General features: G+C 35.8%; 1 protein-coding gene across 1 annotated transcript in view; it reads left to right on the forward strand.

Moving 5' to 3' along the window:
• LOC127960132 (chemokine-like protein TAFA-2) overlaps nucleotides 1–27047 on the forward strand; it is a 105766-nt gene that overhangs the window by 24866 nt on the left and 53853 nt on the right. Inside the window, exon 3 of the mRNA XM_052559712.1 lies at nucleotides 25418–25530. Coding sequence (XP_052415672.1) covers nucleotides 25419–25530 — 112 coding nt within the window. The 5' untranslated portion in view covers nucleotide 25418. The remainder of the gene's footprint in view (nucleotides 1–25417; nucleotides 25531–27047) is intronic.

Genomic DNA, 27047 nt, shown 5'->3' on the forward strand with positions numbered 1-27047 from the left:
ACCTTAGGTTTAGGAGTCAAACACTCTAACCATTAATATAAAAGCAATCATTATAATACTTCTTGTGTACATTAATTCCTTTGTTTAACCATTCTATATGATTATTAGACAGTCTTCTATTCATATTAGACAGAACTGTTAACATCAACAGTAAACGAGAGAGAGAGTGTGAGACATATTTAAAAAATGTCAAATATCGGCCGATATTTCGGCCTTGCCGATATATTGGTCGACCACTATCTGTGACTATATTTTAGAAAAAAAAAACAATTCTAGTATGCATGTCAATGCAAAATCAAACTTGATCCTATTTAGTGTCTTTATGCATGTTTCTTGTCTTATTAGCAATTCATCACATATTATTCCAAAGATGATTGTTGTCTTCTTATATAATATAAATTGAGATAACCTGTCTTCAAAGTATGTTATAGAAGCCATTACTCAATCAGTTTCTGATGGGAACTACATATTTTTACAATAAAAATGTTGATGTCAGTGAATGAACTTATATAGCTAGACACTGTGAATTAAAAAATAAATACATATTAAATAATTTAAATAACAAATAATTAAATAGTAATGCAAAATATTACAAAGATAATATTAAAAAAGATGATATAAAAAAATGTGAGTAAAACTTGAGTTAATAGCTGCTTAGTAGTAGATGGGACCAATTTTTGGAGGGTTTAGGTGCAAAAATGTGACAAACAAACAAACTTTCTAAATGTATATTTAAACTGAAATTTTGTTCTTGTCATTTTTAGAGTCATTTGGGGTATTACGTTCTCATTGCAGTGGAATGCTTATTCATATGCTAATATGGTCTAAGTTGTGTTTGGAGTGATTTTTTTTTAAATGTTTTTATTTATTTTTTGCTTGTTTGGAGGATTATGGGATGAGCTGTCCAGTACCTGCAGTGTGGTGTTGCAGATGTCTGTTGTGAATTATGCAATAATTAGGCTAGTTAATTTGTCAAAGACTGTTTGCATAGTTTAAAAAAGACCAGGTTTAATGTAGATCTTTTGTGAATGATACTTTATCATCTCTGAAGGTCAACATTCTTTCTGACCATATATGAACAGCAAATTCTTGCACATCATCAACATACATACAAGTGACAGTGGTCGACTGAAATGGTTTTCCGGAATGGCCAATATAGTGCAGTACATACATGGGTGTCATTTTTTTGTTGTGGATATTTTATAGACATACTCTTTTGTGAAATTATGAAATGGCTTATCTTATGAATAATGCTTAGATTATGCCCAATTAATGATTAAAAGCTTTGATAGAGTAGTTTGTCTGATCTTTTGGTAAATGCTTTGAGTGCAGGAGGTTTTGGGCTTATTATTTATCCCTAATATAATTTCTTTTTCAGTAAACCAAGATTGCATTCATATATCACAGCATCGCTTTTTTGCAGCAGTTATCAACTGTAGTAAAATGTCCTCAGAGAACTTCAGTATTTATTTTATAGCACACATAAACCTTTTGATCTACTGTATACCTAGAAGCTCAGCAGTCCCAAGTTAAAGCAAGATAAAAACAAATTTTGCTTGGAAGAACAAAGAAATGGAGTTCAAAATTGTTTGCTGTTTGTAATGTAATGTAAGCTATATAACATTTTGGTGGATATTATTCAGTGTATAAAAGGCAGTGAACAGCATACTCTAAACAACTGGAACTAATCTGCTTTAACATGCAGTTTCATTGTGTAAGTGAAAGCATTTTTGCATTGGTTTTTTATAATATATCTACTGATCTTAAAGCAGAACCTACTGTACGTCCTTGGAATGAATTATACCGTTTCTGTAGAATTTCATTTTAACAGCATTGGCAATTATCAGAGAGCTTATAAGCATTTTGTTGGGTTGTTACACTTTCGGTAGAGCTGTTGGAAATTACTTTGGGCTGTCGAGCTGGACGGAGAATGAGACAGATGAATGCTTGGGATCCATCAAGATGAACTCATTAACTTACGGTCTACGGAGAGCTGATGAGTGGACGGAATGTATGATTTTGGAGGTGTGTCTTATGGACTGGCTCCTCCCATTTTCACAGGGTCTGTCTAACTGTATGTCTGATGCTCCCTCGCTCTTTTTTTATCCCTTTCTGCCTGCATTTCTGGCCCTTTGGTTTGGCTGATGTAACCGTGTGACAGAATCTTGCAAATAGAGGAAAGAAAGAAGAGGATGGAGGGATGAATCTGTCAAAGAACGAGTGGGAGTTTGTGAGGACAGAAAGACACCAAGTGGGAAGATCAGGTGATCGGATTAGACCAGGAAAGCACGACTAGTTCTCAAGGGCTTGACTGTGTTCTCAGGGGGCTGAATATTTTTGTCTACATTTCAATTTGACCTTAGTTTTTATACATGACTGGTGAACCATTCATGCAGTCAAAGACAGTGAGGCGGACTGATTAAAGTGACAGTTGTAACTTAAAAAAATGTTTTTTTTGTTCACTAACCATCAACATTTCTACTAACCAGTGAATTCTTCAGCCATTAAGGTAATAAATCAAAACAGTTAGTGTGTGCAAACATAATGGTGATATTCATTCACGATTAATTTTCACCGAAGTCTACAATTTGTCCTCCCACATCTGTGGTAGGGGTTTTATTTTGAGTGATTCAGGGGTGAAGTTTGAGTGAGGTCTCTTTAAACTCAAATCATACGGTGTGTGTTTTTGTGAAGGTTGTTATTTGATTTAATAGCCAGTATGTCAGTGAGCTTTGAAATATTCATATTTTTGGTTATGACATCTCTGAGTGCTGAAATATGGGTATGCTTGCGTTCATGACAGCTGATGCAGAGATAATGATAAAGGTGAAAGAAAGAGAGGCTAAGTCGGTCAATTTGTGCCATTGAGTGACTCTTTTATTGACTTACTGCTGTTTTTGAATCAAACTGCTGTAGAAAACAGTTTGATATGTGAGTTACAGTACCATTTACAAGTAGGGCTGCAAGATTAATAGAATTTCTAATTGTGATTACAATTATGGAAGCCATGATTACGTAATCGTTCAAAGCGGCAATTAATTGTTCAAAGTCCACTTATGTTATTCTGCACACTTAAGATATGTTTATTCATTCTACATGTTATCTTAAGGGTTTTTCCATTGTTTTAGTTTTAGTATAACATTATAATACCATTCATATTTTTACTTGTTTTTATAATTTAAAGAAGAAACCAATACGATGTATATTACACATTTGAGGCTTAATACTTTAGAAGAGCAATGAAGGTTTTTCAGTTTGTGTTTTCAGCTTGTTTATTTTTATATAAAAATACAGCATGCAGTTGCATCAAACAGTAGTATAAACATCATTCAAAGTAAATTGTGATAATCATAGTTAATAATCGCAATTACATTTTTTAAGAAAATAATTGACAATTATGATTTTTGTCATAATCGTGCAGCCCTAGATCTGAGCAGTTAAGCTAAACTGATCTCAGTATTTTCCATTCTTTGCAAGATATTTGGTTTATTCATATTTTGAGATGCTTATCTTGATATCTAAATATTTTATTTAATATTTCAAATCGATATTAGTTTTTTATCTAAAGTGCTGGAAAAGTAGAATTAATTAATTTATTTACTTAGGAAGGTAGACTCCCTTTATCATTTAGCGATGAATGAGATTTTCAGAAATGAATTGATACATTTTTCCAACTCTAGCACCGTTTTTGCTGTTGAGCAAGAAAGAATTACATTTATACCTCACAGCATTGTTTAACATGGCATCTTTTGCGTCTAAGATCTATAGTTTGTTGAATGAATGTCTGTGAGGAGAGAGATGTGTGAAAGCATGATGTAATGAACAAATGCTCTTTGTGGTCTGTCAGTAGACGCTACACTTTCTACCGCTCATCTTCGCAGACTCTCATTTGTGTAAACTGGAACATGTTCTTGGCTTATACATTTGAAACTGCAAATGACAACGTGTCACGATAAATATATTATGTCCATTTAAACTGTAATACTGTCATGTCTTATGAATTATGTAGGGAATATGTAATAGAGCAGTGTTCACTAAATAAACAAATATTCTCAGCATTAGTAGTGAGGTGCATTTGATTTGCGTGCCACAACAAATATTGAATCAGCTAATCCACACCTACATGTAAAATAATAATACTCTCATACTCTATGATGGTTTGTAGGGCTAGGTCATAAATACATCACACAGTATAATATTTTACCATCCCAGTATAAGGGATTTTTGATGATAAATATATTTTGTACAAAGTGGAAAGTATGCTGTGACAGTCAGCTGCACATTTTAGATTTGTTTTCACCTAGCATTATATATATTTTTTGCTTAATATTATGAGTATAACACATACTTCGGATGTTCAAATCTGGTGTGTAAGTGTACTAAAACATCAAAATTACATTTAACAGCGCAGACCCTTAATTTAACTTCTGTTTCATTAGCACTAGCGTTTACCCTGTGAGTTCTGGTATCTCTGGGTATTTTTAGCAGGCATTGCCAAGCGTGTTCAGAACTGAGATGATTCTGCATCATATACTGTTGATCACCTCGTCTAAAAATACAGTAATCTACCGAGAAGTCATTTGCATAGTGTGGATTCGCACAGCAACATTATTTTATTTGGTTGTATTTCCTCCGTTGTTTTTTCTTATATTTTAGCACTGTCTAGGGACTTGATTTGATCTTAATGATGTGGCATCAGATTGTATAATGATGTGTTCATTCCACCGAGCAACTTTCTTGCTTTTTTTCCTGCACTGTAGAAGAAGAGCACTGGAGAGGCCACCCGGTAAACAAGGCTAAAAATAATAAATCCTAAGCAAGGTTTGATTCGGCCGGCTCCGTCTTCTTTTCCCACAGGAATTACTCTATGAATGTGCACAGCACAAGTTTTTTTCTTGCATTTATTTCCTTTTCTATTCCTTAGAAACATACAAAATGCCCATTCAACAGCTTTTGTTTACTGAGCTAAGCGCTGGTTTGAAAGTCCACCTGTACTTGACTATAGGGTTCCTCTCTGCGTGTGCGGCTATGTGAGTATACATACACTCCAAACAGTTTCCAAATGTTTTCTACAATTTTGTTGCTCAAACCCTGTTTTTTCTGTTGGCAGGAAAAAATGTATTTAGTAGCAAAGCAAAGGCCTTGTAGAGATGAAGATGTAATATAGTAGGGGTTTGCTTTATAGTGGTTTACCATGTGATTCAAATAGTAGATTTAGCAGTACATTATGGAAGCATACTTTTTTAACCTGGGATTTATTTTTAGGATTGCATTGATACTAATTTTTGGCCTCTGGTTCTTTAGTATTGTATTAGTTCTTCTGCCAAGTAATAAATGCCCTTGGGTGACTGATGAAATTAAACTACTGTATTATGGTATATTTTAAGCAACAACTAAATAATGTAAGTGTTGAGTTTGGCAATTAATTTGGATAATGTTGCAGAAAGTACTGGACGAACATATTATATAAAATGCACCGGACAGACCAGATGTTTGTACAAACTGATTTTACATTTGTTGTTGGAATTGATTTTCAGATCCATTACAGATTAAAAATGTCAAATTCAGTAAATACATTAAAGGAATAGTTCACCCAAAAATTAACATAGTAATCATTTGTAAGATATTTTGAAAAATGTCTATCTTTTGAAAAAAAATAATAATAATAATTGGCCATACAAATCAAATGTTGTTTGGTTACCATTACAAACATTCTTTAAAATATCTTTAAAGAAAGAAATGACATGAGGATGAGTAAATGTGCTCCCAAAGTAATGATATCATAACAGGGTAAACGCTGCTACTATAAAACGGCAGCAATATCTATGCTAGCAAACTGCAGATGGGCTCTATTACAGAGACACCCTGGGTAGTGACATTTAGAATTATGATTCATAAGTGAGTACTACACACAAGTATGTGGCTTTACTTTGATAACTGTAGCTTTTGACTTGAGCTTTTAAGGGCCTTTCAAGTTTTTAAGACTTCCCTGAATTCTCACAGTAGACTGGCTAAAGCATTTCCTGTGATGTAAAAATGGAGCTGTAGGATGACAGAGTTTGCTTTTGTTGAGATGACGCTCACCTCCCTGTAGGTTTGATCCATTTGAGAGCCTGTCTCGCTCGTGTTCTCCGCTGTCGAATTGAAACGGCTTCGTTTCCCCAAAGCTGAGACATCCGCAGATCAAGCCATCTCGCCTGTGTCTCCCCTGCTGGGCCTGGGCTCTTTCACAGCTCCGGCTGAAGACTCGACAATGTCGCGCTGATGTTCGCCTTCCTGTCGTGTCAAGAGATAAAAGCCTCTCGTTTTTGTGGCATCTGAACACAGATTGTGGTGCGGTGACACTCTCCGTTCTCTGACCCCCTGCCCAGGCATCTGGCATGTTTTTGCGCTAATGAATTGCCTTTTCATAATTAGAAATGTCACGTTCTTCTCGTAGACAGCTAAGCCAAAATGACAGCTAATAAATAAAAGCCGGAGAAACCGAGAAAGCACAGGGTCTTCTGGATTAGAGAACAGATGCTAGGGCTTCTTGCGTTGTGATGTATTTTTCCCGCGCTTGGCGGAAGCCCGCGAGGACCGTTGCCAACCGATTAACAGCTTCGTTTGGCAGATTCGTTGTTTTCGCACCCTCTGATGTGAAACAAAAAAGAAGTATGACATCACAGAAAGCTTGACAGGAACATGCAGAAACCGTGGCTGAAGGCTGGTTCTGCCCGCTTTATTCGTTCCAGCTTTGTGCTGTCTAATCTTCGGCCAAACTTTTGAGAAGAATGTCAAAGTTCATTGATCTCATATCCGAGTACAGCAGCGCAGTGTCTTGAAAGAAGAATCGGATCATTAAAGGTCATTGATCCTTTTCTAACTTGAGAAAGCTCACCTCCAAACCTTTTCCAACCTCCAGCATCATCTAGACTAGCTCTCCTTCATCACATCACTGGTTAACATTCAGCTCACCGTCAGTTCTAGCCTGGCAGGTCACAGCCTAACTCAGAATAAAAAAAAATTGTTTCCCTGCAAGGATGGAGTATCTGCTTTCAAGCTAATGAGAGGGGCTCAGGGCGTTCCTGTCCTGTAGAAACATATTCAGCAGTGCCTGTGGTGTAAGCCTCGATGAACCCCTCGTGGTACCACCTGAACTTCAAGGCTGTCAAAAGCAAGCCTTGAGAAAGGCCTTTCTTCAGCAGTGGATGAAGAATCGTGTGTTTTCTTTTCTTTTCTTTTTGTAATTTTTTTTTGTCAATTTTTATCCTTTATGTTTGTACTAACTTGTTTTACCAGTTGGTCTTTTTTATTTTAATTTATGCTATTTTTTCCTTTTTGTTTTCCTTTATTATTTTTCCTTTATTATAATGCTTTAATGTTATTTTATTTGACCAGTTTCTGTCTTAATTTAATTTAATTTAATTTAATTTAATTTAATTTAATTTAATTTAATTTAATTTAATTTAATTTAATTTAATTTGTTCAGCCAAAGTGTAAGTTAAGTTTAGTTTAATTGTTCGACCAAAATGTAAACTGTCAACCTTTACTCACTAATTTTCTTTCTTCTGAGTAAAGATATTTATCATCTTTATATATGATATAATATATTATCAAGTTGAACAAATTCTGTACTACTGCAGCTGACTTGCATTAATATTCTTTCTTTTTTAAGTAAATTTGGGACATTTCTAAGAAAGTAATACAGGTTTAAGGAGAGTACAAATTAAATTAAATTTTGGCTAAACTACAGGTATTCCTCTAAGAAGTTTTCTTTTTTGTTCTCAAATTGCAAGAATCAGCAGATGCAGTGTATTCTTTGGTAATAAACCATCTTTATATAATGTCCTGTAAGTTCAAATCAAGCTTCCTTTTCTAAAATGTGATAATTGCTGATGAATTAGTTGCTCAAAATGACAAATGTGCGGATTTTTCTCTGAACAACAGTGCTGCAAAATACAAGAGAGATACTAATTATGCTAAAAATGAACCCATGGCACACAAACTGTTCACGGCGGGAGAATGCTAAATTTGCTGCAGTCTTTTGTTTATTTGATCCATCAGTTTCCCCTGTTGTTTGCAGATGCAGTTCTGGAGGAAAAAACCCCCCTCCAAAATAGGTTGGGAATTTTGCTGCTGTGCAAAGCAACATAATGTTCTGCCTCCAATTCCAAAGAGTTAGATGTAATGCCTGATACATTCTAATGCTAGTATGCTAATATGCATGGGGTTTGTTGCTGTCAGGAAATGAAAAACGGTTGGTCACACATTGAACTGTTTCCCTCACCTTATCTCTGAGCCTGGCCACAATACAGTAATGAAAACCGCAGGCTGTTCCTTTCAGAGCTTGGCTTTCTTACGGTGATAAGGTAGATGTGAATACAATGTGAAAGGCTAATGGATGAAGATGTCCAACAGGTTCATGCTGCCATGCGACTGAATTAAATAATGCCACCATAAATCAAGGAAAGCTGCTATAAAACTATAAGTCCTTGTCATTTTTCTGACACACACACAACAGAGGACTATGCAGGCTTTTTGTGTATTACGTCTTCCCTGTAATCATAACCGTGATGAATCATCTTCTTGATGAAAAAGCACAAGATGCTCCTAAAATGGTATTATTTTAAGTGAATCTTGTGAAGATAACCCTCACTATTATTTTTTTGTCATAGTAGCCTAACTTGCTGTTTTGTGCCACAGACATGAATGATACCTTTGTTTTTTTAAATGCTTTTATTCTACTTGAAGTGATCAGACTTGGTTTTTTCATGGCTGACATTAAAATGTTAAATCCTATAGACTTGCATCAGTGAAAAAACATATTTTTGGAACATGTATTTTCTGTTAAGCGAACTGCATTGCGGTGTACTAGCAACAACCCACATCATTTTAATGTCTTGCTAGCGGATTTATCATGGGCAATTACTATTTTTATTTCCTAGTTGAAATATTTTTTTATTTTATTACGTTATATATTTTCTTACATTTAGTACTGTTATCTTAGAATCTGTTCAGCTGATCATTTAAAACTTTGCCAATATGCACACAATGTATATCTTAGCTTGGACTATGGAGAGTATTTCTGATCTTGTCTACTCTTGATCTTACATAAGTCAAAAACATGAATAAATGTGTTGCAAATGTAAAAAAAAAGGACTTTTTCAAAAGGATATTTGCCTGCTGTACATCACAGACACAGCTATGTCTTTGCATAACACAAAATAACTCATCGATGTAAGGGTATAGGAGGTAATGTTCATGAGTTCATGTACAGTAAATTGGCTTAGGGTTAGTCTAATTCTTGCATTTGTAATAATAGTAAAAAAGTTAAATGAAGGGAGGATTTGGGGTTTTACTCATCAGTTTTGTTTTGTTTTCAGGCACGGTTTATCAGGGATTATGGATCTTAACTAGGTTCTTACTTTGTCAATAAGAATGATCTTGTGCTATTTTGAGCATTTGCTCGACAAATGATTCAGGCATTCAATGAAATTCATTTACTTTATCTTTTGGATGGAAGGGCTTATCGGCTTCACATTAAATATAAAATCAGATAAACCCTCTGGAAATAAATCTGTAGAGAGCACATTATATTTATGGATTTTCAAAATACAATTTTACAGCTTCTGCCAGCACAGAGAGGAATTTACTTCAGCATTTACTGTAGTAAATATATGGCTGTACTGTTTCATGGCAGGATATCTGATGGAAATTAAATGACTTGCCATTTGCATTTCTTTAGGCCTGATATTTACTCTTTGTGAAGTCAAGCACTTCTAGATGCACAAGACTGATTAAATACAAAGGTGTTATTCTTAGCACAATTCCAAGCTGCTCTTTTCCACACAATGAAAGCTACTGGTGTTGACTATGGATTTTCAGTGAACAGTGCCTGTTCTTTATGCAAAACTCTTATATCCCTTAAGTCTTAAAATATAGTGCATAAGTCACAGTATTTATTGAGCTTTAATGGTGTGTTTTTTGGCCCGTTTCCATCCACTTTCATTGTAAAGAGCAGCTTGAACATTCTTCACAGCATCTATTTTTGTATTGCACAGAAGAAATACAATCAAATGAATGACCTTTGGAATGACCTTAGACTAGTTAAATGATGCCAGATATAGTTTTTGGGTGAACTATTACTTTATTGGAATAATGAATTGAATAATGCCGTTTAAAAGAACGGCGTTAGGTAACAACGTTATTTTTTCAGTAACGGGGTAATCTAACTAATTACTTTTCGCGTCGTTATAAAGCCGTTAACATTACTGGACGTTAAATGCGGTGCGTTACTTTGCATTGATTTAATAAACTATGTAATCCGAATGCACCCCTGCCTCACACAACAACTGAGCAGGTGAGTTAATAACGAGATAAGCGATTATGATTGGCTAAGACAGAGTCATGTGTTTCATGGTAGCCAATCAGAGCCAGTGTTTTTACAGCAGCGGCGTCAAACACACACGCACGCACGCGAGATTCGCAGCAGCAGCAGAGATGGCGAGTCAGGAGTATTCCGATGAAAAGTTGGCATTTTCAAGGTGGAGATATAAGGACTAATTCAAATTCATTGTGGTCAAAGGCAAGAACGTGCATGTAATGTGTAAATGTAATATGTGACACACGTATCTACAAAGCTAGTGGCCAAAAACACTTTTCTTACAAAGATAATACTTGGAAGTGCAGGATAAAACTCCTGCTGTCTGTTGACGTGCAATAAATATTGAAAGTTATGTACGAATACCTGTCTGTTCTACTCATTTTAACCGACTTGGAAAACTGCTCCAAAAAAAAAAAAAAAATCTTTAATATATAGCAACTTTTTAATTTTTTTTTTACAGTAACACAAATAGTTACTTTCCCTGGTAACGAGTTACTTTTATTATAGAGTAATTCAGTTACTAACTCAGTTACTTTTTGGAACAAGTAATGAGTAACTATAACTAATTACTTTTTTAAAGTAACGTTCCCAACAGTGCTGACAGGTAACTTTAGTGGTCCCTCTAGTAATGAGGTTTGTTACCACCACATGGATTAAACATTTGTATCTTTGTTTGCATACTTGTGTTTTCAGGCCATATGTAACTTTCTTACTAAATCTGCTTACAATACAAGGCATTTGAAGATGCATTATCTGTTTCACTTGCATTTAAGGGCAATGCAAGACACCTAAGCCTTGAACCTCAGTGTCCTGATATATTAGAAAACTCCTAAGGGCAAATTTCAATGCCACTATGTTAAAGTCTGTGTGATATTGAAAATGATGTCAAAGCTGCCTTGGAGGGAAAAGAATAGGAATGGAGGACGTGAGGAAGATGTTTCAGGACCACGGACAGCAACCTAAATAGGCACTACATATTATCAAGTGCTTAACGTCTAGACTCTGCTCGTTCCCCAGAATTATAGAATTGGTTGCAGCTCGTTCCCCAGAATTATAGAATTGGTTGCAAATGGTTTATACTTTTCTTCAGTCTGCCGGAGGCACTTGTGTTTAGTGCAGTAATGAGGCTCTGTTGACAGGGCCTTGTAGTCGAGCTAATAGAGCATGGGATATATTTGACCAGCTCATCTCATTAATTGTGGCTGCGGTAGACACAAATGTGTGACATACTATTACCATCTCGACCCAGATTAAGTGGACTATATTTTAACATTCAGAGGTCAGCGGTAGTAGCTCGCTTTCTGATTGTCCCGGTCACTGTAACTTTTTAAAGTCAATGTGAAACATGATTGCAACCCATTTTGCTCCCATAATATGACATGTTTCTAAGTGAAAAAGGAAATTTAATGAGGAGAAAATGTAGGTTGATGAGTTGTTTTTATCATTTGGATCATGACTGGTGGTCAGAGTGTAGGGACTATAATGAATAATTATAAAATTACATGATTTTAAAATAATGAAGGATTATGATTACTCTTTGAAATGCTGGTGAATCGTTCATGTATTTGTATGGAGCAAATAAATAGGGACAATTCTGATGTTTTCTCTCTGTTTTTGGCATGATCTTGTGCCCCATTTTTGCATCTGGAGTGCTGAAAGTATTCCAGCAACAGTATTGCCTTGAAGAGATAATTTATGTAGATACAATTATGTAAATCAGTGTTTTGCATACACATATTAATAATTGTTCTATATTAAGTTTAAAATAATGCTCTGGGTTCAACTTAAGTTCTATTAGTAACATTACCACAGATCATTTTGTCCTTTAGTTTGTTAAATGCACTTACAATAGAAATAAAAGGGACGTGATGCTCTAAATTGGTTAGAAACAATGTTTGCATTAGCATAATAATTTCACTGTAAATTTCTTTGTGTAAAAGCACCTATTTTAATTCTTTTTGTACAAAAATGGGATATGTAAGTGGTATAAACCATACTTTAGTTGAATTATACTGTTGTAGACAAAGGAATACTGACTTAAATCACCAATTTAAATCTTGTGGGTGGATATTTTCACCTTCAGATGGATTTGGAATGACATGAGGGCGAGTTAATGATGACAGAACTTTCATTTTATGCTGAACAAATTCTTCAACAGTTTTTTCATGATAAACTAGTTCAGTCGTTTATGTATATCCTTGGTTCAGAGAAGTTAGAAAGATAGAGAGAGTGAGAGTTTGAAATTGAATAAATAAAAGGGGACTGACAAGCGGAAAAATAATTGGGGAAAAGAGTAAACAGAAATAAATAGACATTTGGCCCTCACCTGGGTGGCCCCTGGGCTACGCCCCTGAACTCTGCGCTCTTTGGAACTGCAATTGTGGAGGCAGTGCCCTGCCCCAGGCTACCTGCAAGGGGTTAACTGGCAATTATGTCTGTTTAATGCAATGTCAAGAGCATCTATTCACAAGCGATGAGAATGCTGTTCCCCTCCCAGCTCTTCCCTCTGTTCATTTTACACATAAGCAAGCACAGGCTCATGCAGATGGCTTGCCGACAGCACAATCTTTCCCGGATTCCCTCAGTTGTTCTCTGATATTCAAAAGGAATACATTTGTTAAAGGCGTATTAGCATTTTGAAGTCCATCAAAGTTCAGTTTGTTGGTAAAAATGAAATGCATAGTGATGCCTTTTTAAATGTGACTCCTGTTGGTATCTGCATACAAGAATGTGCATTGATTAAATATCCATATTGACTAAATAGTTATTTACAGAATATAAACTACAGTGGCATTTTTGGGCAAATAGCTCACCCGTTGATTTACTTGTTCCAGTATGTACCTGTGTGACTTCATTTCTTTTTTTAACTTATGACTTATACATTATATTCCAGGTTTTCTGAGACCATGAAATAGATTTTGTGCGAGAAGAACAATATATAAATTGAAGTCATTTTCCAGCGCTGCTAATTTGCATATATTCAAATATGGTATGTCAAAATGTGCCTAATGTCATTGGTTCTTAAAAGTTTCATAACCAATCACAATGTGGAAAACTTGAATATGTGCATTTTATATGTGCATATTTTCAGAAATGAGAGAAACTTTTTAATGAAAAATTATATAAAGCACAGTCTCTCCCACCACAAAGCTACTGTAATATTGTGTGCAAGTGATATGGACTTTTCTGGTGCTTTTTAGTCTATTCGTCATATTTTGTATTCGACACTAGACAGAAACGCAATTTGCAACAACACAAGATTGAGTAAATTATGACAGAATATTAATTTGTGGCTGTACTATTCAGCTGTACGTTCAAACATATATATTTGCATATCTGCTACATATACTTTTATCTATATTTAGCACGTGGTTTCCTCGCGGCTGAAATAAAGCCTTACGGTCTTAAATTATGAATAATATATTGAAAGAGTGTTTATTTCTTTAGTTATTTCAGAATGATGGTGATAACAGCAAAACATTTTGTGTCAAAAAGGCAACAACCAATTTAGTGAAGCCCTGGTAAACACAGCTTTATGTAACACGTTAATTTATGATGATATTCAGTAATGTTTTTCCATAGCGCTGCAGGGGAGTGTAAATGTGCAGCAAGACAGCTATAGGCAAAATACATATTAAACTATATGCATAGCATCAAATTCAGGACTATGTGCATAAATGAAGGTGGAAAACCTGAGTGCAAAAGACTTTAAATAGAAAGATAGACCCAAAATCTTTACAAAGGGTCTTTAGAAAGAAGAAAAGTTGCAGTTAGGAAGTCAAACATGCTTTTTTCTTTGAACGGTCAACTCTGAAAAAAATGCATGATCACATAATAAAGGTTCTTTATTGGCATCTGTGATTCCATTAAGAACCTTTAACATCCATGGAATCTTTTCACTGAACAAAAGCTTCTTAATAATGGAAAAAGGTTCTTTAAATTGAATCTTTAAGACAAAATGAACTGTTCACCGAAAAGTTTGAGGAACCCTAAATAGTTCTTCTATGGCATGACTCTAAACTTTTGGAACCTTCATTTTTAAGGTCGTACAGTAAATGCCTTAAATACTACTATGCCTTAAAGTATTCTGTTGCTGTTTTGGATAAATGATTGTATTTCTGATATGGTACATATAGTGACTCTGTATATGGCTTCATTATTGTGCTGGTCTGGCTGAGGAGCTGATCCGTATGCATCTGGAGTGGTCTGTGAAAACCGCGTAATGATTTGAAAGAATTCAGGATTGTGGAACTTTAACAACTGAAATAAAGGAATAAAGGCTGAAAATTGCTCTGAGGATTAGCTTGTCTAAACATGCCAGGGAACTCAATTACATATCTAATTAATGTCAGCAGCGTCTCACAAGGCTAAGAGCTGGAGCGGTTTTTATTAGCTGCCCTTAAAAGGAATTTCACATTTTGCAAACAAGCAAAAATGTTGTGCCGATTCAGTACAAATTAATGTCATTTCCGAGGCTTTGAAAATTAGTGCTGCTTGCTAAGGAACATAGCACGATTGCTATTACTCATTTCTTAGAAAAGAAAACAATAAAGCACCGAAACACTTGTCCCACCGAAGGAATGAAAGTGTAACTCATCCTTCACCATTTGTGCTCCAGACATGAATATTACCTCAATTCATGTGGCATGTTGTGTAGAGGTGTGCTATTACTTTTCTAAGTGGTCAGACTTAGATGATAAAATGGGTAAATAAATAAATAAAATCCAGAGATTCGAACCAGAGACTTGGGTTTGTATTCTTTTGACTTGATTTAAGCAACCATCCAGGGCTGAGTTTCCAAAGAGCTTCGTAAGCCTAAGAAGTTCGTAAAAACGATCATGCGACTGATCTTAATATTACGGTCTGTTTCCCAAAAACACCGTAACTTAAGTAGCACTTGAAAATCATCTTAGATCTACGGGTGCTCTGGAGTAATCGTTAAGCCCTAAGTGCATCGTAAGAAGACAGATTTATGTGGTCAACCTGCAGGACAATCGGCAGATTACACCTTTAACCCTTTAAGTGTCACCCCGTCCCATATACGGGACGCCTACATTTACTTCACTATATTACAATGAAATCTAATCTAATCTTGACAAACTATATATCGTTGGAAAGGTCTAAGATTCCCAAATATATATTTTACCAATGTTTTGGTAACTTCTTCGTTGCCTTTTTCTCCATCACATTTTAGAAATCATCATAAATTATATATCAACTGAAAACTTAAAATCTCAAAATTCATCCTTTAAAACCCCTTTAAAAATCAGACATTGCATTACCATGTAAAAAAAAAGACTTAGGGGGCGGGGGGGAATATGTCAATGACTAAAGTCAATGACATGTTGAAGACTGGTTCTTTGTGGAACCAAAAATGGTCCTTCCATGGCATTGCTGTGAAGAACATTTTAAGCACCTTTATTTTTAAGAGTGTATAGGATTAAATAGGGATTTGGTGATGCAAACATACAATACAGGGATGTGTGTTTTTTTGGGGGGGGGGGTAATTTTTATAATATTGACAAAATAACACATACGAGATATAACTGGAAAACAGAAAAAAAAATGTAATGCAGAAAAACACGCATTTCACTGAAAGGTGATACAATTTTTTGATTTTGACTTGAGTGTTCATGGATTGCATACACGACTTTAAATAATGTGATTTTATTTTTAGTTAAAAAGGAGGGGACTTTGATTGCACTCTATTTAGTGATTACGCCAGAAAAGAGAGTGGGCTGCAGAACGAGGTGGATTGAGTGTACTGCTCTAGAAAACCATGTCGGTTGAATATGTTTGAGTCCATAAACCATTTTAGGATATATATATATATATATATATATATATATATATATATATATATATATATATATATATATATATATATATATATATATATATATATATATATATATATATAAACCTTGACCAGGACAAACACAAAAAGAAAATCCTTTCTCACTTAAATTGTTAGTGTGTAATGACTTGCTGATGCCAGAAATCAAATAATCTTTGGTGGCAAAAGTGTAGGCCGCTGTAATTCTTCTGCTTTATTTGTCGTTCTATTATTCCTTCTGCTTACTCATCAAGTGGTGTTTTTTTCCCATGGTAGAATGGTGCAAACAGCGCCTCTTTAAACTCAGATTATCCTGCTAACCCTTTTGTGGACTCTCCTGCTCTCTCTCCCTCCCTTTGCCTGCTTCCTCTTTGCAAGCTGCATTGGTCAATAATGTAAGACTGCATGCTCGCTGCTTCTTGACAGCAGGGCAGCAAATGGAGCAGCGAAACCTGTCTGCTGGTACTGTGAATAATGCAAGGAGGCTGTTCACCAGGCAGCCCCGGTCCAGGGGCACACCGTCTTCTCTCCGCTTGCTGACTAAGACTAATGTGAAGAGAGAAAGATTCCTGATTCTAGATCAGCATTCTGGCTCTGCAGACCTTCACAGCAGGTGTTTTAAAGAGGCCTATTAACACAGCCCAAGCAGGACTGAGAGTTCGTGGTTTGCCTTCCCCTCTTTCGCTTAGATTCAGCTCTGCTGTTCTCAACCCATTAACGTGAAACATTTGTTTACTTACTAAAAGCTTAGTGTTTAATAAAACACAAGCTGATAGTAACAGTCCACCAGTTTCTGGAGAGCAAGATTACTGGTGTAGTGCTCATAAGTATTTATACTTCAGTCATGCTATGCGGCACATGTGCATGTTCCTGTCATAGTAACAATTGGGTAATTCATTGTAAAGATAATTTTTAAAGGTCAAATAATATTAGGCAAAACTAGTTTATTTATAGCACATTTCATACACTATGGTAATCCAAATGGCTTCATATAAACAGTAAACATGAAAAGTGAAAAGGTTTTGTAAATTAATGTTGATTTACAACCAGTGTGATAGTGTTTATTTATGTTACTATTTATTTATGTTACTATCACTTTATTTTTTTAAAGATTTTTTTACTAGTGTTTGTATATAAAGGTTTCAAGTAACGAAAATGTTTTTTTTTTATGGTTTAATTTTTTGTTAGCTATAATAATATAATGTTTGTGGAATGATCTGCCCAACTCAATCCGAGCAGTTGAGTCCTTAGACACCATCAGGAATCAGCTAAAAACAAATCTCCTCCATCTTTGCTTGACCCTCTGGCTATAGCACTCTCTATTCTAATTCTATTCTTTAAAAAAACTTGCACACTATTCTTTTCTATTATTTTCTTTTATTTATAAAAAAAGCATCTAATAGCTTGCTCTATTCTTTTTTCTATTTTTACTTGTTTTCTTTTTATTTATTATATAATAATAATAATAAAAAAGCTTGCTACATGTAAGCTTGTTTGTAAAAGTGATGTGCTTTATTTAGCTTAGAAAGCAATGCCTATCTGATCCGTATGATGCAAAAATGATGCAAAAAAAGTGCATAATTGGAGTGACATTGGCCAGTAGATTTGTGTGTCTGCTATATTGGTGAACTGCTAGGCCTACTTGTTAATTCTTATGTATTTTTCATAGGTTTAATTCGAATATATAGAGACATGTAGACATGTGGAACCAGGTTGCCGAAAACAGTTTTTAAGACACTGTATGTCATTTATTGCATCATTCTTTCTTCTTGTGGCTTACAGTAAAAATGTCTTGCTGTTTTTGTCTGTACAGATGACAAGAGCAACAGAAAACACAATTATCGATGGAACACGCTGTAACAGAGTAAATATCACAGTACATCATTCTGTTTTGGGCATTTCTCCGATACAAACTCTGCAGTTTCCAACGCTTTATGGTGGTCTGCTTGTGATGGGAGAGCGTAGTGGTCTGATGTTAATTGACAGTAAAGAGTGTTTCCTGTTTGAGTCCACGAGTGAGCCGTGAGGTGATTGACACTTGCAAAGAACAACAGCATGATGTCATGTGATGCTCAGTCACTCTGTTAGCAAGGGTTTTTTTGTTTTTGTTTTTTTTTACCTTCTACATAACGCTCTACTGCAAAGCTTTACTTTGTGCCGAGAATTTCAATTCAAGACTTCTTTTAATGCCTCTTAACTCTTATCTCATGCCAATTTATGGGTTTCTGTCATCAGCATTAGAGCTTTCAGACTCCAGGGTTCACAGTTAGAAGGAGGAGTATTTTCCTATGACTGACAAAAACAGAAGCATAATTTTCTGCTCAGGCAGACACGGTGTCAGCTGAAAAGCACAGGGGGAAGCCTGGAGATCCACTCAGCATGCCTTTGATCGCATTACGGCTCTTCTGGCCTTCAATATGCTTTCAATTTGTGTCAGATTTCCCCCTCGTGCTTTAGCATTAGCATTTAGCAATCATCTGCTTGAGTGAAATCTCGGTCGGCGAAGGAGAGAGCGGCTGGGCTTTGATGAGGGGAAAAATACTGGTAGTTTGCAAACAGGGAAAGTGGGAAGGTTTTTAAAATAAGCCAGAGCCAAATTTTCAGATCAAAGAAACAGTTAAAAGAAGCCTGGGTCGCATACTGATTGCATACTGATTATTCAGAAATCACTACGCTGAGGTCCTAGAGACTTTGGCTTGGAAAATGCACAAGATGACAGGTCGTATCTGAATTTACATGGGCGTGTAATTTATTTTTTTATCCTATATGTTCACGTGCAGAGAGCGCTGTTAAGTAGGCTGTTTGTAGACTGATTTGTTTCCTTTAAAAACATTGGTCTTGGTCTGACATAGACAAAGGTGGGGTTTTTTCACAAATACTGTAAAAATGACATCACCTTTAAAATCAAATGGAATAAATAGGACAGTGTTACTGTAACAAAATGTCCTAATGATACATTTTTTTTCCCTTTTCCATTGTAAATTGTTATGAAAATGTCATGATAAGGTCAGTTGTTAAACTGGTAAATGCAAAATCTAATTAAAAAATGGGGGGATACATAATTGAAATAATAGGATTAAACTCTATAATTAACTGCTAACTTTATGTAATATTTGGTTTAAAATAAAATCAGGTCAGAACATAATAAAAGGGTTATTTTCTTAATCCATCTACCATTTTCATTTTTCAGCATTACAAAAAACTAATTAAAATGTAATTCTGAGTATGTAATCTGAATGAACAACTTTGCTATTTCTTATTTAATTAATTAACCTAATTATGGCTACATATTTTGTACTGTATTTTTCACCCATAGAAAAAAATGCCCTCTGATATGACATCATATTTGAAATATTCCTCTTGTTTTCTCTTTTTGTAGTTGTGTGCTAGTTTAAAATCCAAAATCTGTGACCTCTCTTCCTCAGCAGGACCTCTGAGGAGAGGCCTGGAAAATACGAGACACTTGCAGAATGAGTCAGACGAGTCCACAGTGCAGTCTGACACAAATGTGTGTGTGTGTGTGTGTGTGTGTGTGCATGTAAACTGTTTCATTGTACTTTGAGTATAAGACCCCTCCTATAATTACATGACATGTTCAACTGAGCCTAGGTTTAGCAATATTGGCTTATGAAGATAAGGCAACTTGATGCTAACATGTCTTTAGTTTCACCACTTCATACCAACACGACCACATCACCTTTGAAAATCATTCCACATTCACAGGCAGACTAAAGACAGATTTTCAGTGGTTCAGTGCAGAAATCATTCATCTGGAAATGAAGAGTACAGGAGTATTTGTGAGGAGTTTCTGCTGTGCCATGAAGTGGAAAGATCACCCGGAAAAACAAAGAAACCCTTTGTATTCTCAGCTCGGTGAAATACAAGAAGGTTATCAGTCTACGCTTTGACATACTGACGAAATATGCAAGACTTCGACTAGCTTTCCCTGTATTTTAACAACCACTTCTTGAAAAGCCTGTCTTGAGGCTGCAAGGAAAATGATGTTCAACTCTGACATTCATACAGGTGTGTAATCATGCAGATTGCAGAATTCTTTTCCTTCTATCTATATTGCATTCTCTCTCCTTTTTTCTCTCTTTTTTTTAACAACAAATTGCTCCAATTGCTCAAGAGTATTGCATACCTGGCAGTCAGTAAAAACCATACAGCATCAGTCGTCCTTTGAATCAGAACCAGAGTACAAACTAAGAGAACAATCTTAGTTTCTGCATGTCATGCATTTTATGTGAAAATAGAGGTCGGGTCATCTATAGGTTTTTATATTAGATGTTTAGCTAACTATGCTATATGAACATTTAAGCCGAACAGATTGCACCACTTTAATTCCTTTAAAACAATGACAACTGAAAGCTATTGTTTTGCATATTGGTTTGAACTCAAATACAGTCGAATCCATTTGTAAAAATGTTCACATATTGCAATTGATTTCACCAACTGTCATCAAACGCTGTGCTTTGAAGTTTCCATATTGGCTGTTACAGAAGTTTTCACAGCGACTGAACCAAAAGGTTTGTTTAACATGTTTGACAGTGTCAGAAAATGCATTCTGCCCACCATATGTTGTCCTATTAACTTCAAGACAAACACATTTTTAATGCTGTTTGTCGTATTGTTGATTCAAGGATAATAATAGTGTCTGTGCTCTCTGGATAAATATATTTGTGTATTGTCCACATTCATTTACTTGTTTTTTGTTTGGAGCATCAAGAAACAAAAGATCTAGTATTTAAAAATGATTTGTTGTTGAAATCCTTTCAAGAAAATAGAACATTTGGTTCACAGTAGACTAGCTCCTATGAAGTGAAAGCTTAATTTAGGCAAATTCGCAGCCATGTTATCCATTCTTATATATATATAGTCCATTTAAAGGCATAATCAACCAAATATTTAAAATGTCATCAGTTACTCTTCATCATGGTGTTCTGAGCAAGCAAGACTTACTTTCTTTTATTGAACATAAAAGGAGATATTTTGAAGAATGTTAGTAACTTATACATTTTAGGATCCCTTTGACTTCCATGGGATTAATTAAATTTGATGAATGACTATCCCTTTAATTATATTCAAATGTCCTAAATTGAACAACAAGCTCATAGGGTCCCTCATAGAAAATAAAACAGCTAATGTTAAGTACCTCGTTTGAGTGAGCATTTGTAGAAAAAGGAAACTAATTCAGTACCATTTTGAATCCTATTTGTGGAAATTGCCTAGTGCCCAAACGTCTGTTTTCCCCTCCTGGCTCTTGCTTGTCAAGGCCCATCAATGCTGCTGTGGACCCATATATACACCTGAGGCCCTCCTTTCTTCCGCTGTACACTTCTATCCCTCTCTCTTTCCTTTCAGACCTTCTCCTTCTTTGATTCCCCACTTCACCCAACAGATGTCTAGATCTTAAGTTGCACTCCTGCGGTTGGCAAGCTGGCAGACGTGTGCCTCGCGTGCCCGGTTCCTTCGAGCCCTGTGGGGAAACGCGCCTACCTGGGCGGCTCTGTAATTTTGTTTTCTCTTCGCTTCTTTCATATGAGCGCACTTACATCCACGCAGCAAGGTCAAGCGAGTCTGGAGAACTTGCATGACTCTACATCTGCAGGATTAAATGCATTTACCGCCTCCGTTCCGACGAAGAGGGTGAGTTTGAGAACTGGAGAAAGGAGAGATTTGACGTGAAGGACCAAAATAAATATGTCAGACATCTTGCCATCTGCACGAGGGGCATTCCAAAGGGACTAATTAGCCAGCCGTGGTGGGCTGGATTGCTCGTTTGAAAGTGATTCGCTCTTCTTGGGGAAAACAGGTGGAGGAGTTATTTTTTTTCCTTCACTTGCTTTATTGCGTTTGAGTGGTTTGGCAATTGCACTTTTACTCTTAATGCATGTTCTTCTTTGAATATCTTATAAAATGCCTTCATTGGTGTCTTTAATGCTGTCAATCAGCTGCTGTTGTTGGTGTCCCTTAGGTGTATAGTATTTTACACAGATGATGAGTCAGAGGAGAAGCCGCTTAATAACTTGTTGGTTCTTTTCTCCCTCTGGTTTATGTTTATATGCTTTAACAGTGAGTCATACTACCTTAGAGGTAGCAGAGAATTGTGGGTCCACAAAGGAAAAATGAATTTTGGATCATTTAAAAAGTATACTATACTTGTCTGTGTAGTGTATTATGATTATGATTTCAAATAGTTATTTTCTATCTGAATATATTTTAGAATGTAATTTTTTTTCATGTGATGCTAAGCTGTATTTTCTGCATCATCACTCCAGTCTTCAATGTCACATGATCCTTCAGAAATCATTCTAATATGCTGATTTGCTAGTCAAGACATATTTTGTATTATATCAATGTTGAAAACAGTTGCGCTGCTTCATATTTTTTGTGTAATCTTTGATGATTAGAAAGTTGAAAACGACAGCGTTTGTTTGAAATAAATCTTTTGTAACAGTTTGTATTGTCTTAGCTGTCACTTTTGATTAATTTCATGCATTCTTGCTAGATAAAAGTTTAAACTTTTTTTTATTAAAATCTTACCGATCCCAAACATTTCAACAATATTGTAAACATTCATTGTTTATGCATTGTATATAATGCACATTACAGCATATCATGCACAATATTTTATTTGACCAAATGAATAACAAGATACCTCGATCATACCCATTATAAACCATGTGTTTTGAAGCAGAGGATTTGATTGGATGACATGAGAGCTTGCCAAAGACTACATTGTTTTTTTCTTAACACGATTAAATGCAATTGAAGGTTTGTTCTGCCCTTAAACCATAACATGTCCACTCAGGAAAGGGCTGTTGCACACTTGGGTTTGTTAAAAAAACATTCTGACCTCTTTGGCTCCTATTTACCCATGTCTCTCTTCAATCAATACGCGCAAGCCCTTTGGGTGCATGCAGGGCGACGTCAGCTATTTACAGTGTGTGTTTTCAATACCTCAACTCCAGTGACTTGTCAACGACCTCATAAGCTTGTGAACCCCATCGGCTTTGTGCGGTTATTGCGGGCAGAGAGGCTAATTGTGCGTTTGGGCGGGAGGAAGAAAGCACGAGGGAAAGATGGAAAGAAAAGACGTTGGCTTGATAAATGATGCTTATGAGGCTCTGAATGTGTGCAAAGACTTGCGTTTTCTAATCAAGTTTGGAAAAGCTCATTTTTTGCGTGTTTGTTCTTCACTGTTTTTGTTTCTCTTAGAAGTTTAGAGTCTGTTGTAGTTCTACTATATATATATATATATATATATATATATATATATATATATATATATATATATATATATATACATATATATTGATGTACTGTTCATTAATATGTTTAAAGTCTTTTTTTTTTTTGGCTTGCAAAATGCAGACCAGAATTCCTCAAATCCAATAGTACTGATTCATAAAACCCCTGCCTTAATCAAATCCTCAAATTGGGTTATTAACATGCTTCTGCTGTGGCCACAAAAACCAAACCAGTGTTCTTTTAGCGTAAAACAATGAAGGACAAAGAAACCTCCAGAGTCAGACTGAATACTGAACATATGCACAGTCTCTGCCAAAGACGGAGACTCACAGCCCCTCATATGAAGCCCGCCTTTGCTGTAATTTGAGGAGGGATGCTGGCAAAAGACATGAAAAGATGGCTGTGATACTGCTGTTGTCCTCCCTCCACAATCAGAACACAAGCTTGGCGTGGCGGTGCGATGATTGCTTTTGTGTGTTCTGGTCTCTCCGGACCCCTCAAAGACAGAGAGGGAATTACTGGCCTGCAGCCTCTGATAGTATATCAAGATTACTGTGTTTTCCAGACAAGAGCGGACCACCGCCAAAGAGCGAGATGGTGTCACTCGCTAACGCATTTGAAGGATGGCTGATATTTGAGGAAATTAATGGCCGTTTGGAATCGTGTCTGGAGTGTTCTAAACGATCTCGCTTTTTGAGGATTTATGGATCTTTTTGTGCTTCCGAGTCGTTCGTTTGACCATGCTGACTGTATTTCAGAATAAAGTGGGATATTTGGTCTGACATTTACATGGCAAATAGGCTATTTTCTGGGTGTTTGTGCCAATTAGAGGAAACTGTAAAATGTTTTGTTTGGCAAATAGGGTAAAATGAGAATGTTTCCCTTCAGAAAAGTTGTATGGTGTTACATTTAAGTCAACTAGAAATCAAAATTGCCATTTCATGACCTTTTGATACAACATGCCCTGATAATCTACACGATATGAGATGATATGAAGTTATCACAGCGACAATAACAGGTTTTTCAGTTACATTTTGGACTGTAATACAATTGATGAAACAATAAAAATGTTAGTGTAACATTCATAAATATCAAACCACTGTTTTGGCTATCAAATATTGTGAGTAATAAATTGAATGATGAATTATATAATAAAAAAAATGTTTCTGACAACTTTTCCAAATTTAAGACTGTATGAAATTGTTTTGTTAAAATCTACCTGTATTATACTGTTGCCTGAATATGTTTAGAAAATATCCAGTCTTTTTGTTGTTATTGTTTTCATATCCAGATGAATTTTCCAAATCTGATTCTAACTACATTTGGATTTAAATCTGAATTTTACATATGTGTCTCATTCTAGATGCTCTGGCTGCTCAAATCAGATTTCAAGTCATCTTTTGCAACACTTTTAACACGCAATGATATCATCAAAACCGCTGACGGAAATGCCAGAAGTATTCATACTGGATTCAAACGAAGCTGAAGTCAGAACATTACAATATATCCCAGCCACTTCCATCGCTGAGTTTTGTGAATCAACGGGTGCTTATTTGGAGATTATGATGATGCATCTGTTTTGAAAGCCTCATTAAAAAATATGGGAGCACCTGCATCATAACCAAAGCAGCCCATGCTGACAAGTTGGTTATGTCTGGACACATAAATCTGATTTTATCACTTGCACTGTCTTTGATTTAAAGAAAATAATTCTAATAATTTGCTTGCCCTCTGATTACAGCCTTTGTGACAACTAGCCCCAGTTTCCATCATATCAAGTACTATAGTTTTACAATTTGATAGGATTAGTAAACCACAGTACTTATTTCCATGTGTTTGATTGTGTATTCAAAATAAATTAGCTGTTTACTGACTGTTTTCTCCCAAATGTCATTAAGTCGTATGTTAATTTTTTCTCTTAAGTTTAAACAGGTATTGTGTGTGTGTGTGTGTGTTTGTAGGATGCGGGAGCGGGAGCTGCAGCGTGTGGGCAGGAGATTGCTGCTGTTGGGCATCTGTCTGCTGTCTCTCTGGGGTCAGTTGAGTCTGGCCTCAACACATCGCAGCCATATTGGTGAGTTGCATGCAAACATATACACATGAACTTTAATAGGAAGCATTAGCGGAAACAGGGTATCAGCTGAGATTTTGTCCACTTGGCTGCTGTGTGTAGCATTGAATGAGCTTGACCTCCAGTTTCTGAAGTCCATTTTTACCTGGAAATTCATAGAGAGTATTTGCTGTTTGTTGTACTAGAGTTTTAAAAAAACCTTGTGCCACTCATTTTCAAAACGACCCACCTGACCTTGTGGATAAATGATGTTCCATGTGGCTTTACCTTGAATAAAAACAAACAAAAAGATCTGCACTTGTTTTCTCATGTTGGAGATGCAGGAAGAATCTGCAGAATATCCAAATGCTGCTCTTTTTAAGCTCCAGAGAATTAAAAAGAGACACAAATGGTTGACAAAGCAAGATGAAGCTATAAAAAGAAGATAATGTGATAATTGTGTTAACAAATCATTTTTCAAAATCATGCAGTCTATATAAACAATGTAACAAACATTGTAAATAAGGTCTGCATAATTTAGAGAAAAAAAAAATCTAATTTTAATTGCAGTTAAAGAAAATCATTCAAATAAAAAAAAAACTTTTCTTCACAGGTTTTCTGTGCTTGTTTGTATGGCTGCACAATATCAATCCTTTTTTAAAATAACAACAACTGATAAACAGTTACGGTACTATGATTATCATTAAATTAATAAATGAAATAAAAAATATTACTATTGTTACATGAGGTTACTTAAAAATGACAATACTAATATTTAATACTTAATCTTTTTTCAAACCATAAAAACATCATGCTTTTATTTTGGCAGAGACCGGGAGCCCTTAAAGATTCTCTTTATAGCATATGTGTTTATTGAATTAAATCACTGCCTTTGTGATTTGATCATTGCATTAAGCCATATCACAATTATGGATTTTGATTAATCATGCAGCCCTAAGCCATTGCAGAGATCTCCTTTTTAACCCCATCACTCTTGTCTGGGAGAAACCACTGAAATATAAAAGCACTGTAAAAAGTACTGTAAAAATACATTTTGTGATGTTTCTTTCTGAAGTCTCTTGTCTTGATGGTAGGGCAGAGTTAGGTCAGTGAAGCCCAGTTTCAGGCCAACAGGGACGCCAGAGGAGAAGGTGTTAGGCTTGTCACAGAAATCTTATTGTAAGTAGAAAGCAGCAAAGTGAAAGAGAAGGAGAACCCTGGGCAAAAGGTGGAAGATGTGAATACACTTCGCAATAATGAGCCCCCATCCACAGGGGCCGAGTGGCAAACAGTAGCAACCAGGAGTGAAAAGAGAAAGTCATGCTTGAACACATACACACACAGACCTGAGTATATCCGTTCTCTGTGCGCCGAAAGCCACAGAGACCCATTGGGGACAAAGCGAAGCAACAGCGACAATTAATCTCCTGTTATCGAGTCAAAGGCCGACTCTAAATAAAATCATGCAGCTTTTCAGGCACAGTGACAAAGATAGCAACAAGTTTAGGAGGCCCCATCCTTCTCCCGGTGGATGTGTATAC

Source organism: Carassius gibelio, chromosome B6 (assembly GCF_023724105.1).
Source record: "Carassius gibelio isolate Cgi1373 ecotype wild population from Czech Republic chromosome B6, carGib1.2-hapl.c, whole genome shotgun sequence".
In the NCBI taxonomy this organism is placed as follows: domain Eukaryota; kingdom Metazoa; phylum Chordata; class Actinopteri; order Cypriniformes; family Cyprinidae; genus Carassius; species Carassius gibelio.